The 14,447-nt window shown below is 41.5% G+C and overlaps 1 protein-coding gene across 1 annotated transcript; it reads left to right on the top strand.

The window, feature by feature from the left end:
- The first annotated feature begins 723 nt into the window (after window positions 1-723).
- LOC135573366 (zinc finger protein 260-like) lies at window positions 724-14,013 on the top strand. Its single transcript, XM_065022464.1, has 3 exons — window positions 724-1,970; window positions 4,999-5,244; window positions 7,269-14,013. Exons 1-3 carry the CDS (start codon window positions 1,868-1,870, stop codon window positions 8,675-8,677), a joined length of 1,758 nt encoding a protein of 585 aa, XP_064878536.1. The 5' UTR covers window positions 724-1,867; the 3' UTR covers window positions 8,678-14,013.
- Window positions 14,014-14,447: the final 434 nt, after the last annotated feature.

The following is a 14,447-nucleotide window of genomic DNA, read 5'->3' as shown; positions in this document are numbered from 1 at the left end:
TTTCTCAGACTCCACTGCTGATACCCACTTCAAAATGCACAGGTCAAAGTGCACAGAAATGATTAATGGTGTTCTAGCACCATACTTTCTGAAAACGTTTGTTGTCGATGTGGGTGAGCAGCGTTTCAGCCTCCTCGATGAGTCCACGGATGTAAGTGTTTCTAAGTACCTGGGGGTTGTGATAAGGTACTTTAGTGACACCAAGCAGACAATTGTATCACCATTTCTGGGGCTTGTTGAGTTGGAGGGAGGAGATGCCAAATCTGTAGCCCGTGCTGTTGTGGCTTTCCTCGAGAAGTGTTGTCTTAAAAAAGAGAAACTCCTGGGGATAGGGACTGACAATGCCTCTGTTATGACAGGGATTAACAATGGGGTCCATAAAGTGCTGAAGGAGAAGTATGGCCTCAAATATCTGGTTCTTATTCGCTGTGTGTGCCACTCTCTGCAGCTTGCTCATTTGTAGTTCTAAACATATTTAGGGTGTTTTTTACTCACTTTTGTCTTTCCCACAAAGTTATTCCTCTCCTACAGCGTCCATCACAATTACATGCACATTGTCAATTATGCAAATTGGGCGATAACGTCATTTAGCGACTTCCAGCGACAGTTAGGACAGCCAATAGCTACTTTCCTTGCTGAGGAGTTGTCAATCCCAAGGATCCCGGAAATGCACGGACGGTGTTAGCGGGGGAACAGGAAGTTCCAGGCAGGCGCCCACCATTATTCAGTATAAAGAAAGCACCAGGACGATGCAGTCAAGAAGATAAGCTAAGTGTCCTTTTCTATTTATTACTACAGGTATGTAGTAGCACGTTTAAACGTTCTGATATCAAAATAATATGTCATAACATTTTAGGTAATGAATCCGTTAAGGTATTATCACGTTTGGTAAAGGTTTGATGTGTAATTTTTGTGTCAAACCGAGTGAAGCACATGATAACTAAGTTACATATTTAGAGGCTTTAGGGTTTGTCTGAGTGGATGTACATAATTTTCGCAAGGTTATTTCATAAATCTATTTACTTGAGATTTCTGAATTTGTGTTGCAAGTTGTTGTTTTTTATGTAAAATTCACGAGCTGGTAAAATGGCGGCGCCACTCGGTTTGCGTCAACGGACTTTTTATATATATTTTTTTATTGCAACAATAATAACAATATTACACATCAATACAGGGACATTACTGTGAATACAATGACAAAACATGTAAAGTCCAGGCAGAGAGACAATTTCACGGTTCCACCACTGTTTTGAAGCTTAATGTAATGATCAATAGTTTTCTACATGTGTAATAATATTCAGACACATTCAGTTGTTTCTACCTTTATCTATAAATGTTACTATGGTGTGATTTAAATAATACAGTGAAGACAAGGTTATTCATAAAATAGTACATAGTGCTGCCTAAAACAAACGGTAACCTTGTACTAAATGTTTTTGAGTCATTTATGCATTTGTGAATTCAGGACATCTACTATACATTAAGTGCACTTAAGTTGTGTAGCCTGATTTTAAAGTGTATACATTGTCCTAATGGGAATCAGATCTATTGAAATCGGATCAGTGCTTGACTTGGACAGGAGCTCACCAGAGCGGAGTACCGGCACCTCAAATTTCTGTTTGAGCTCATGTTCCTCTTACAGAATATTAGCTCAACAGTATTGTAGCGCTCCTGCACCTAAATATAAACAATTATTTTTTGAGAATAAATTAAGTGCCAGAACTTCCAAGACAATAACTTTTGGGTCCGTTTCTCATTATTACTACAGGCCGACTCAGATTAAGTCTGAGGCCGGTAACATCAACAGTGAGGACAAACCCAGTCTGCCTCTCTCCTACAGGCCCAGGTTGCTCTGCAGGATCCAGAGATGGCATCAGTGAAGCTGGAAGACTGCAGTCAAACACTGGAGCTGAATGTCAACATTAAAGATGAAGAAGAGGAGGAGATGATTGGGAAATCTGTTAGTCATGGTAAGAGCAGGTTCTATGTGTAACCAATGTGAAATGGCTAGCTAGTTAGCGGTGGTGCACGCTAATAGCGTTTCAATTGGTGACGTCACTTGCTTTGAGACCTTGAAGTAGTGGTTCCCCTTGCTCTGCAAGGGCCGCGGCTTTTGTGGAGTGATGGGTAACGATGCTTCGTGGGTTACTGTTGTTGATGTGTGCAGAGGGTCCCTGGTTTGAGCCCGGGTCGCGGCGTGGGGACGGACTAAAGTTATACTGTTACATATCTAAGTTTGTTGTTCGTTCCAACTTCCCACTGTGCATGAAAAGATGCTGTAGAACTGTTTCAATGAGTAGGTAGATGTTATTTCATGCTACTGAGATGTGCATGGTTTGACACCAGTATTTCCAGCATTTGTTTTATTCACTGGGATATCTGGAGTGATCAATTATTTAGTGAAGTAGTGTTTTAAAGTTCTATGAAATGAGTCTGTGTAGTTACTAACCCTTGTGATAGTGAGTGGAGGATGATATGAAATTAGTCTGTGTAGTTACTAACCCTTGTGATAGTGAGTGGAGGATGATATGAAATGAGTCTGTGTAGTTACTAACCCTTGTGATAGTGAGTGGAGGACGACACGCCCCATCTTACCCACTTTTAGAATAGTTTTATTCCCCTTTTGTTTTGCACAGCTTTCTTCTATGAATACATACAGTGCAGTCGGAAAGTATTCAGACCCCTTGACTATTTCCACATTTTGTTACGTTTCAGCCTTATTCTAAAATTGATTAAAAAAAGGTCATCAATGTACCTCAAAGGAAACACAGGTTTATAGAAATGTTTGTACATGTATTAAAAATTCAAAACAGAAATACCTTTATTTACATAAGTATTCAGACCCTTTGCTATGAGACTCAACATTGAGCTCAGGTGCATCCTGTTTCCATTGATCATCCTTGAGATGTTTCTACAACTTGATTGATATTCCACCTGTGGTGAATTACATTGATTGGACAAGATTTAGAAAGGAACACACCTGTATACAAGGTCCCACATTTGACAGAGCATGTCAGAGAAAAAACCAAGCCATATGAGGTCGAAAGAATTGTCCGTAGAGCTCCATGAAAGGATTATGTTGAGGCACAGATCTGGGAAAGGGTACCAAAACATTTCCAAATAAAACGTGTAATATGCAGATAATGCAGATACCTCTAAGAACTAGAGCCAATAAAAATAGAGGATTTACAGTTCCAATGCCTCTACAATATCACCGGTTTGTAAAAACTCACAACACTGATCTCAAATATTACAAACTCTTCTTTTTCACTATATAAGTATATTCAACAAGAACCAGACTTGACGTGAATTATTTTAACCAATGACCAAGTGAGGGGGGAACTGACATGCATCCAGTCGAGAGCAATTGAACGTCTAGCTTGAAATAGACAGAGGTCAACCATTTTCTTTTCTCTCCTATGTAAAGAGATATTCTCTGGGTAAAGATTTAGGAGGTATAGTTTTGGGATTAGTGGTATTGTGGTAGAGGTCATCTCAGAGATATAGCACAGTACTGAGCTCAAACGTTTATCTCAGCACATTCCCACAAAATGCGTGTTACATTTAACACACATTTCTGGAGTATTGGGGTCAAATTTGTGGGGCTTAATTTGGGATTATCATCATCATCAGGACCATAAACATTAACTACCGTAGATTAATATGCTCATTCAAAAAAGTTTCCTGTATCAAAATATATCTACCAGATGTATCAGTTATATTATCCACTTGAAATGGAACCGATTAGTGAATTAAAACGATAACACCATGAGAATGAGAGGAGAAACAGGAAACCATCTCCTGCATACTTTAAGTATCTCCTCCTTCAACAAGTGAGTTTCTTGTAGGAACACAATAGATGAAGTTGTTTAATCCCAGTAATCACCTGTTTTAAGCTTAGATGGTTTACAAACTCCACTGACATTCTACAAAGTACATTTCAGTTTTGCATTTGAAGTCATTTAACCAAGATATAAACATGGAATAAGCTATAGCATAAAGATATATCTAAAATATGTTTAGTAACCACAAGGACCGCATTAATATTTTGTAGTGAGGAAAAATATGTAAAGATCTGTTGGAACAAACAAACCATAAATCTATCCTAACAGTAGAACACTGAACCCCATTCCACTGTCTCCCTAACCGAGACTCCCAACGCTTCCCCTCCCACCGCCCCCTAATCGTAGCCTGGTGGACGACTGATCCATTAAAGGGAGCAGTCTAACCTAACGACGCTAAACAAAACAAAGTGTCTCCTGCCTTCTCTCTGCCATTACTCCTCACGAGCAAAACAAAAGGCATATCTAGCAAGATGATATGTGATATACCACAACAAAAGGCATATCTGGCAAGATGATATGTGATATATCACAACAAAAGGCGTATCTAGCAAGATATGTGAAATATCACGTCCTATTCGTTGTTGAAAAGTAGGAAAGAATAGCTCCACCTATAACAGTAACGCTAGTTAGTGAAGCCTGAGACCAACGTTACAGTATGGACAGTCCAAAATAGTTGTAGATGATCCACAACACAGGGTCTTTTGCTAGTAGCTACCAAGTAACAAAGTGGCCTTCACATATAATATTAACCATGATACGGTTACAAACCAATAAAAGTATCAAAGATCAGAAATGAACAGCCTCCATGAGGAAAAGGGATGCCGTTGAATATGTGCTTTGTTACCCAAAGGCCCTTTGCACAAGATGTTCGTGTGAAAGCCGACCATCATGAGCAATCATTTTAGTCCAAGGATATGATCGAAAGGCCTCCATCATTCTTAAAAAGTTTGGAACCACCAATACTTTTACTTTTTTTTTTTTTATAGATCTGGCCGCCCGGCTAAACTGAGATATCGGGGGAGAAGGGCCTTGGTCAGGGAGTCAAGCACTGAATTAGATAATTGAACAAGAAGAAATAATATATTTTTAGAGAATAAAGAAAGTTCTGGAACTGTCAAGACAATAACTTGTCTGTTTCTCATTGTTACTACAGGCCGACTCAGATCAAGTCTGAGGCCGGTAATATCAGCAGTGAGGACAGACGCAACCTGCCTCTCTCCTTCCACACTGAGTCCAAACCTACAGTCACGGGGTCCTGATTGTGACAGCGGAGCCCAGTTTGCACTGCAGGATCCAGAGATGACATCAGTGAAGCTGGAAGACTGCAGTCAAACACTGGAGCTGAATGCCAACATTAAAGATGAAGTGGAGGAGAAGATTGGGACATCTGTTTCTCATGGTAAGCACAGATTCTATCTAAGTGTGTTGTTCGTTCCAACTTCCCACTGTGTATGAAAAGTTGCAGTAGAACTGTTTCAGTGAGAAGGTAGATGTTATTTCATGCTACTGACACTTGCATGGTTTGACACCAGTATTGCCAACATTTGTTTTATTCACCGGGCTGTCTGGAGTGTTCAGAGAGTAGACGAAAGAAGTGAAATAGACAAGCTGCCAGTGTTTTAAAGTTCTATGAAATTAATCTGTGTAGTTACTAACCCTTGTGATAGTGAGTGGAGGATGACACTCCCCTTTTTAGCTTTCATCTCTTACCCACTTTTAGAATAGTTTTATTCCCCTGTATTGTACAACCTACTGATATGAATACATATGTCACCCGGTACAGCCAGAAGAGGACTGGCCACCCCTTTGAACCTTGTTCCTCTACGTTTCTTCTTTTTCGTCACTTTTTCAACTGCTGATGTTTTAAGGGCATTGTCAAATAAATTTGATTGACATGTACAGTACCAGTCAAAAGTTTGGATACACCTACTCATTCAAAGGTTTTTCTTTCTTTCTACATTGTAGAATAATAGCGAAGACATCAAAACTATGAAATAACACACAGGGAATCATGTAGTAAACAAAAAAAGTGTTAAACAAATCAAAATAGATTTGAGATTCTTCAAAGTAGCCACCCTTTGCCTTGATGACAGCTTTGCACTCTTGGCATTCTCTCAACCAGCTTCATGAGGTAGTCACCCGGAAGGCATTTAAATTAACAGAAGTGCCTTAAGTTAATTTGTGGAATATCTTACCTTAATGCGTTTGAGCCAATCAGTTGTGTTGTGACAAGGTAGGGGGGGTATACAGAAGAGAGCCCTGTTTGGTAAAAGACCAAGTCCATATTATGGCAAGAGAAGCTCAAATAAGCAAAGAGGAATGACATTCCATCATTGACTGAGCTTCAGGTCTTAAAGTAATCTGGAAAATTTCAAGAACTTTGACTGTTTCTTCAAGTGCAGTCGCAAAAACCATCAAGCGCTATGATAAAACTGGCTTTCATGAGGACCACCACAGGAAAGGAAGACCCAGAGTTACCTCTGCTGCAGGGGATAAGTTAGAGTTACCAGCCTCAAATTGCAGCCCAAATAAATGCTTCAGAGTTCAAGTAACAGACACATCAACTGCTCAGAGGACACTGTGTGAATCAGGCCTTCATGGTTGGATTGATGCAAAGAAACCACTACTAAAGCACACCAATAAGAAGAGACTTACTTGGGCCAAGAAACACGAGCAATGGACATTAGACCTGTGGAAATCTGTCCTTTGGTCTGATGAGTCCAAATTTCAGATTTTTGCTTCCAACCGCGTGTCTTTGTGAGACGCAGAGTAGGTGACTGGATGATCTCCGCATGTGTATTTCCTACCGTGAAGCATGGAGGAGGTGTGATGTTGTGGCGGTGCTTTGCTGGTGACACTGTCTGATTTATTTAGAATTCAAGGCACATGTAACCAGCATGGCTACCACAGCATTCTGCAGTGAGATGCCATTCCATCTGGTTTGGGCTTAGTGGGACTCAATTTGTTTTTCAACAAGACAATGACCCAACACACCCCCAGGCTGTGTAAGGGCTATTTGACCAAGAAGGAGAGTAATGGAGTACTGCATCAGATGACCTGGCCTCCACAATCACCAGACATTAACCCAATTGAGATGGTTTGGGATGAGTTGGATTGCAGAGTGAAGGAAAAGCAGCCAACAATTTGCTCAGCATATGTGGGAAGTCCTTCAAACTGTTGGAAAAGCATTCCAGGTGAAGGTAGTTGAGAGAATGCCAAGAGTGTGCAAAACTGTTAAGGCAAACTACAAGATATTTTGATTCGTTTAACAATTTTTCGGTTACATGATTCTATATATGTTATTTCATAGTTTTGATGTTGTAGAAAATAGCAAAAATAAAGAAACCCTTGAATGAGTAGGTGTGTCAACTTTTGACTGGTACTGTATATACCAACTGACTGGTTCTTCTGATGTTCACACAGGAGACCACGTTGAGACATTCTCTACATCCAGAGAGCAACAGCAGGAAGATCACAGAGCTAAGAGGTCTCACCACTGCCCACATTGTGAGGAGAGTTTCCCAATTCTATCAAAGCTAAAAATACACCTAAAAATACATACAGGAGAGAATCTGTATTTCTGCACTGACTGTGGGAAGAATTTCACAACATCAAAGGCTATGACAGTTCATCAGAGAGTACACACAGGAGAGAAGCCTTACTTCTGCTCTGACTGTGGAAAGAGTTTCTCTCGACGGGGCGACCTAAAAACACACAAACGTATACATACAGGAGAGAAGCCTTACTCCTGCTCTAATTGTGTAAAATGCTTCACCACATCAGGTGAGCTAAAAATTCACCAGAGAACACACACAGGAGAGAAGCCATACTCCTGCTCTGACTGTAGGAAGAGGTTCTCTCAACTGAGCCACCTAAAACAGCATGAACGCATACACACAGGAAAGAAGCCGTACTCCTGCTCTGACTGCATAAAATGCTTCACAACATCATCTGAACTAAAAGTTCACCAGAGAACACACACAGGAGAGAAGCCTTACTTTTGCTCTGACTGTAGGGCGAGTTTCTCTCATCTGGGAAACTTAAAACAACATGAACGTGTACACACAGGCGAGAAGCCTTACTCCTGCTCTGATTGTGGAAAGAGTTTTTCTCGACGGGGCCACTTTAAAACACATGAGCATATACATACAGGAGATAAGCCTTACTCCTGCTCTGATTGTGGAAAGAGTTTTTCTCGACAGGGCGATCTAAAAATACATGAACGTATACATACAGGAGAGAAGCCTTACTCCTGCTCTAATTGTATAAAATGCTTCACCACATCAGGTGAGCTAAAAGTTCACCAGAGAACACACACAGGAGAGAAGCCATACTCCTGCTCTGATTGTAGGGCGAGTTTCTCTCAACTGAGCCACCTAAAACAGCATGAACGTATACACACAGGAGAGAAGCCTTACTCCTGCTCTGACTGTAGGAAGAGTTTCTCTCAATCGAGCCACCTGAAACAGCATGAACGTATACACACAGGAGAAAAGTCTTACTCCTGCTCTGGCTGTGGAAAATGCTTCACAACATCATCTGAGCTTAAAGTTCATCAGAGAACACACACAGGAGAGAAGCCTTACTTCTGCTCTGACTGTGGGGCGAGATTCTCTCAACTGGGAAACTTAAAACAACATGAACGTATACACACAGGAGAGAAGCCTTACTCCTGCTCTGACTGTGGGGCGAGTTTCTCTCAACCGTGCAACCTAAAAAATCATAAACGTATACACACAGGAGAGAAGCCTTACTCCTGCTCTGACTGTAGAAAGAGTTTCTCTCAACTGGGCCACTTAAAAAGACACCAAGGTATACATAAAGGAGAGTAGCCTTACTACTGCAATGACAGTTTCCACAGTTTTAAATAATCAGCTGAGCTAAACAATCTTCAAAGAATATACACGGGAGAGTGGCCTTTCTTCTGCTCTTACTGTAGCAAGAGCTTCTCCCGATTGGGCAATGTAAAAACACACCAACGGCTACACACTTGAGAGAAGCCTCATCAGTTCTCTCAGACCAGCTGAGATTAGTCACTCCACTTAATTCTTCTCATAAAATAATTTGCAATGTTGAATTGGATCAAATGAAGAATGTATAGAACACTTTTAGTCTTATTGTTTCTCACTGTGAGAGAACAATGCAGAGAACAGGGAGCGTTATGGAATGATCAGTGAGCATCTTGTCAATTTTGCAATTTTGCTGACAGTTGTGAATCTGATGCAGCCGAAGAGCTACTGCCCCTTTACCTGGGAAAGCACCGAACAACAGACAGGGATGTTGGACCATCGAAGAGGTGCAAATATGATGAGACCTACATTGATTTGGGGTTCACTTATATTGGGAATAGTGCCTTTCCTCAGCCAAAGTGTGTTTATAGCTCACAACTGAAACCTTCACTCTTGCGCAGACATTTAGAAAAAAGCATGCCAAATTGAAAAATAAGCCACAGGAGTTTTTTGAGCAAGAATTAAGACAACTTTCGAGTAGTAAGACACCTATTAAAGCAACAGATACCATTAATAAGAAGGGGCTAGAAGCGTCTTATACGGTGAGCTACCGAGTGGCTAGGACAGGCAAGCACCATACTATTGTGGAGGACTTCATTCTTCCTGCTTCCGTGGATATGGCTGGAGGAAAGGCCCCAAAAAACTATACCGCATTGGTGACATGGCAAGAGATGTTTTGATGCCTCCCGGGTGGCGCAGTGGTTAAGGGCGCTGTACTGCAGCGCCAGCTGTGCCATCAGAGTCCCGGGGTTCGCGCCCAGGCTCTGTCGTGACCGGGAGGTCCGTGGGGCGACGCACAACTGGCCTAGCGTCGTCCGGGTTAGGGAGGGCTTGGTCGGTAGGGATGTCCTTGTCTCATCGCGCACCAGCGACTCCTGTGGCGGGCCGGGCGCAGTGTGCGCTAACCAAGGTTGCCAGGTGCTGGATGCTGGCTTCCGGGTTGGATGCGCGCTGTGTTAAGCAGTACGGCTGGTTGGGTTGTGTATCGGAGGACGCATGACTTTCAACCTTCGTCTCTTCCGAGCCCGTACGGGAGTTGTAGCGATGAGACAAGATAGTAGCTACTACAACAATTGGATACCACGAAATTGGGGAGAAAAAGGGGTGTAAAAAAAAAAAAGAAAAAAAAATGTTTTGATACAATTACTGCTTCGTATATACTAATTAAGGAAGACATCCTCTTCTGCAAACTACTGGAAACCAGGACAACAGGATACCTTTTTAAAGTACTGGACAGCTTTGTGACATCAAATGGACTTTGGTGGTCAAGATGTGTTGGTATCTGTACTGATGGCGCGAAAGCCATGACAGGGAGACATAGTGGAGTGGTAACGCTGGTGCAAGCAGTTGCTCCCGACGCTACTTTGGTACACTGCAACATCCACCGAGAGGCTCTTGCTACCAAGGGAATGCCTGACAGCTTGAAAGATGTTTTGGACACTACAGTGAAAATGATTCACTTTGTTAAAGCAAGGCCCCTGAACTCTTGTGCATTTTCTACACTATGCAATGATATGGGCAGCGACCATGCAACGCTTTTACAACATACAGAAGTGCGCTGGTCATCAAGGGGCAAAGTATTGACACGTTTTTTGAAATTGAGAGACGTACTTAGTTTTTTTTTTTTACTGACCATAATTTTCACTTGTCTGACTGCTTGCATGATCAGTTCCTCACATGACTGGCCTCTCTGGGTGATGGTTTTTCTCACCTGAATGATCTGAATCTAGGATTACAGGGACTCTGCAGCTATATTCAATGTGCGGGACAAAATTGAGGCTATGATTAAGAAGTTTGCGCTCTTCTCTGTCTGCATTAACAAGGACAACACACAGGTCTTTCCATCATTGTATGATATTTTTGTGTGTGAAAATGACCCTAAGCTCATGAACAATGTCAGATGTGATCTTGCGAAGCACCTGAGTGAGTTGGGTGCGCAATTACACAGGTACTTTCGCGAAACGGATGACACAAACAGCTGGATTCGTTATCCCTTCTATGCCCCGCCTCCAGTCCACTTACCGATATCTGATCAGGAGAGCCTCATCAAAATTACAAAAAGCGGATCTGTGGAAATGGAATTTAATCAGAAGCCACTGCCAGATTTCTGGATTTGGATGCGCTCAGAGTATCCTGCCTTGGCAAATTGCGCTGTAAAGATACTGATGCCCTTTGCGACCACATACTTATGTGAGAGTGAATTCTCGGCCCTCACTAGCATAAAAACTAAATACAGGTACAGACTGTGTGTGGAAAATGATTTAAGACGGAGACTCTCCAATACAAACCAACATTGCTATGTGCATCCTCTCAAGCACAACCTTCTCATTAACCTGTGGTGAGTTATTCACAATTTTCAATTAACAAGTAAGGTTTTATATGTAAAATGGTTAAAGAACGAAATGTATTATTATTTGTGCCCTGGTCCTATAAGAGCTCTTTGTCACTTCCAACATGCCGGGTTGTGACAACAACTCACACTAATTTCTTATGTTTAATAAATGTATCCTATTGTGTGTGTGGCTTATAATATTTGAGTGCGCTGACCCTGGTGCTAGAGGGGGTACGCAGCTCGAGGTTGAATGTTTGAAGGAGTCCGGGACTATAAACATTTTGGGATCCACTGGTCTAGATAATCCCAGTTCCTGCTGTGTCATGCTGATGGGAAGACTAGGGTATGGAGAAAACCATGAGTACATGCATCCATGCCATGTGTCAGCATTGCAGGCTGGTGGTGTGATGGTTGGGGTGTGTTTTCAGGGCACACATTGGGCCCCTTGATAAAAGTGGAACAACATTTGAATGCCACAGGATATTTATACATCATTGCCAATCAGGTGCCTCCCTTCATGGCAGCAATGTATCCATCTGCAAATAGATTTTTTTCAGCAGGATTATGCCCCAAGGCTTGTCCAGGAACGCTTCCACGAACATAAATGAATTCAGCTTACTGCAGTAGCCTGCCGTGTCACCAGATCTCGATCCAATTGAACATCTGTGGGAAGAGATATTCACTCCTAGCCAACTTGGCACAACTGTGGGAAGCATTGGAGTCATGGCCCAGCATCCCTGTGGGTTTCTTTCCACACCATATAGAGTTCATGGCCTGACGAATTGAGGCTGTTCTGAGGACAAAAGGAATTGCAACTCAATATTAGGAAGGTGTTCCTAATATTTTGTACACTCAGTGCAAAAGGAAAGTATTCAGACCCCTGGACTTTTTCCACATTTTGTAATGTTACAGCCTTATCATAAAATTGATTACATTTTTAAAAATGTCCTCAATCTACACACAATAGCCCATAATGACAAATTGAAAAAATGTTTTGGCAAATAATAAATAAGTATTCATACCATTTGCTATGAGACTAAAACTTGTTCTCAGGTGCATCCTGTTTCAATCTAATATCCTTGTGATGTTTCAACAACTTGATTGGAGTCCACTTGGTAAATTCAATTCAAACAGGCACACACCTGTCTATATAAGGTCTCACATTTGTCAGAGCATAGTGAAGCATGGTGGTGACAGCATCATGCTGTGGTTATGTTTTTCAACGGCAGGGACTGGGAGACTAGTCAGGATCGAGGAAGTTAGCAAAGTACAGAGAGATTTTGATGAGAACCTGCTACCGAGTGCTCAGGACCTGTTGACTAACTGTTGAAGTTAATTGATATGTTTGTACAATAATTTGTTCTGGGCAACATCTTCTCTTGTGTATAATTTTAAATGAAACAAACTGTTTTAATGTGTCTATATATAAACCAAATTTGATCCCATTCATATTCCTACAAACAAATGGCCCACACTGTGTATATATAATTGTTGACATCCGATGGTCATTCTTATGGTGGGTTGCAAAATGCAGGATCCTTCCAAGTTGAACCCACCAGAGGGGGACTGTCATGACGGTCCTGTGAGGATCAGGTTACAGTGGATCCCGGTTCTACAGAGCGATCTCTCCCTCCCACAGTGGGGGAGAAGTATAGAGGGATTGACGGGGGGTGTGTATGACCTCATGCCCATCGTAAATTATAAGGCAACAGCCCAACTCCATTCTGTTCTCTGTGTGAGACTGGAATGTCTGTGTGCATTAGGAAGAGTTTACAGCCCAAAACTACAGAGCATCAAATAAATGGACTTTGGGACATGTATATTTGATCAGCCAAATGGTGGAAACAATATGAAAATTAATGTACATTTTATGTTATTAAAAGTTGAGGATGTTAACAAAAACATTAACTTGAAGAGTTTTCATACTGTATATGTGATGTTTACATACTTTGTGTAGAAAATATCCAGATGAAAGAGAACGTTTTGGTGATAAGACTGATTTTAGTTGTCCAAACGAGATCATAGAATATCCTAATACTTTGTAACTAGCTACGCCCCAGGGAACCCAGTGTGTGTCATAAAGATGGAAACGCCCCTTTCTACTCTAGGGTATAAAACATGAGTTAAGAATTTACATATCAGACTAAGTTGACCACGCGCTGAGGTCTACGACTAGTCGTGACCCCGAAACGCAACACGAGGTTGAAGACAAAGTAAATCTCTGAACAATCAAGTTTATGGTGGAGAAGCTATTCTAAGTACTGTATCTAGGACGTTGAATTTAAGCAGAACCATCCGGTTATTCTTTTCAAGTCACCGGTTGTCTACACAGCCCTCTTACCCACGCCGGGAGCATCGACACGCCTGATTAGCCTCCTCAGAAGCCCACTCTCACAGAACGAGTGCAAGGAAACTGACAACTATGAGAAAGGACATTGACATCGTTTGGAGAATCAGAGACTTGCACCTGAAGACGAATGAACAAGGCGTTGGCCAAACCTTTCCCACTAATCGGAACTCGACCCACAAAGAGATACCCAACGGAGACTTTCAACACGTAAATACATGCATTACACTTTTAACCCATAACAGGGGCAGTTCAGGGCAAGGTGTTAGGGCTGAAACTAGGGCTGAAACTAAGCATAGTTTACAAATGTATCCAAGTGTTGAATTTCTCTCTTTCTCTTTCTGTCTATGTAAATCTCTATCTTGTGTTGGTCCACTAGGGACCTGTTGCCATTGTATGAAGTTCTAACCAATAACCTAGACTGTTTGTGTATATGTATCTTATGTTATCGTTTAGCTTGTTAATAAATAATCAACTCAATGTGTGGTACGGAATTATTAGTGATACCTGGGTTTGTGCAGATTTCCGAATTATGCGATGTTCAGAATGAGACTGATGAAATGAATGAATTGGTGACTATGAAATCGATATATTATGGAAATGGTAACTCATTAAACAAAAGGCATTCTGAGAAAAATACTTGTTGGGCCCAATGTAGTGTTATTTTTGTCTATCGCATTCAGGAGCGAGTAGACTTGGTCATAATTAATTTCTCGAGCGTGGACATAGGTGTATTTGTGTTTTCCGCGTGTTCCAGTTAATCACAAAAAATATTGCTGAAAGGTATAGTAACTCTTGTTGGAGGGGACTTTTGTTGTGCTGGAAAGTAAGATTCGGCACAAGTGAAGCTAAGCATTGCACCAAATGCAGTAATATCTAACAAGTAATCTAACAATTACACAACAACTACTTTA

The sequence above is a fragment of the Oncorhynchus nerka genome, linkage group LG2, assembly GCF_034236695.1.
Source record: "Oncorhynchus nerka isolate Pitt River linkage group LG2, Oner_Uvic_2.0, whole genome shotgun sequence".
Classification (NCBI taxonomy): Eukaryota; Metazoa; Chordata; class Actinopteri; order Salmoniformes; family Salmonidae; genus Oncorhynchus; species Oncorhynchus nerka.
This window is presented reverse-complemented; position numbering and strand designations above follow the sequence as displayed.

What these genes read in the sequence shown, in the direction of transcription:
- LOC135573366 (XM_065022464.1), top strand. Translation starts at nt 1,868, where the DNA reads ATGGCATCAGTGAAGCTGGAAGACTGCAGTCAAACACTGGAGCTGAAT. An exon ending in TGGGAAATCTGTTAGTCATG is followed by an intron (nt 1,971 to 4,998) that starts GTAAGAGCAGGT and finishes TTGTTACTACAG; the next exon opens with GCCGACTCAGATCAAGTCTG. An exon ending in TGGGACATCTGTTTCTCATG is followed by an intron (nt 5,245 to 7,268) that starts GTAAGCACAGAT and finishes ATGTTCACACAG; the next exon opens with GAGACCACGTTGAGACATTC.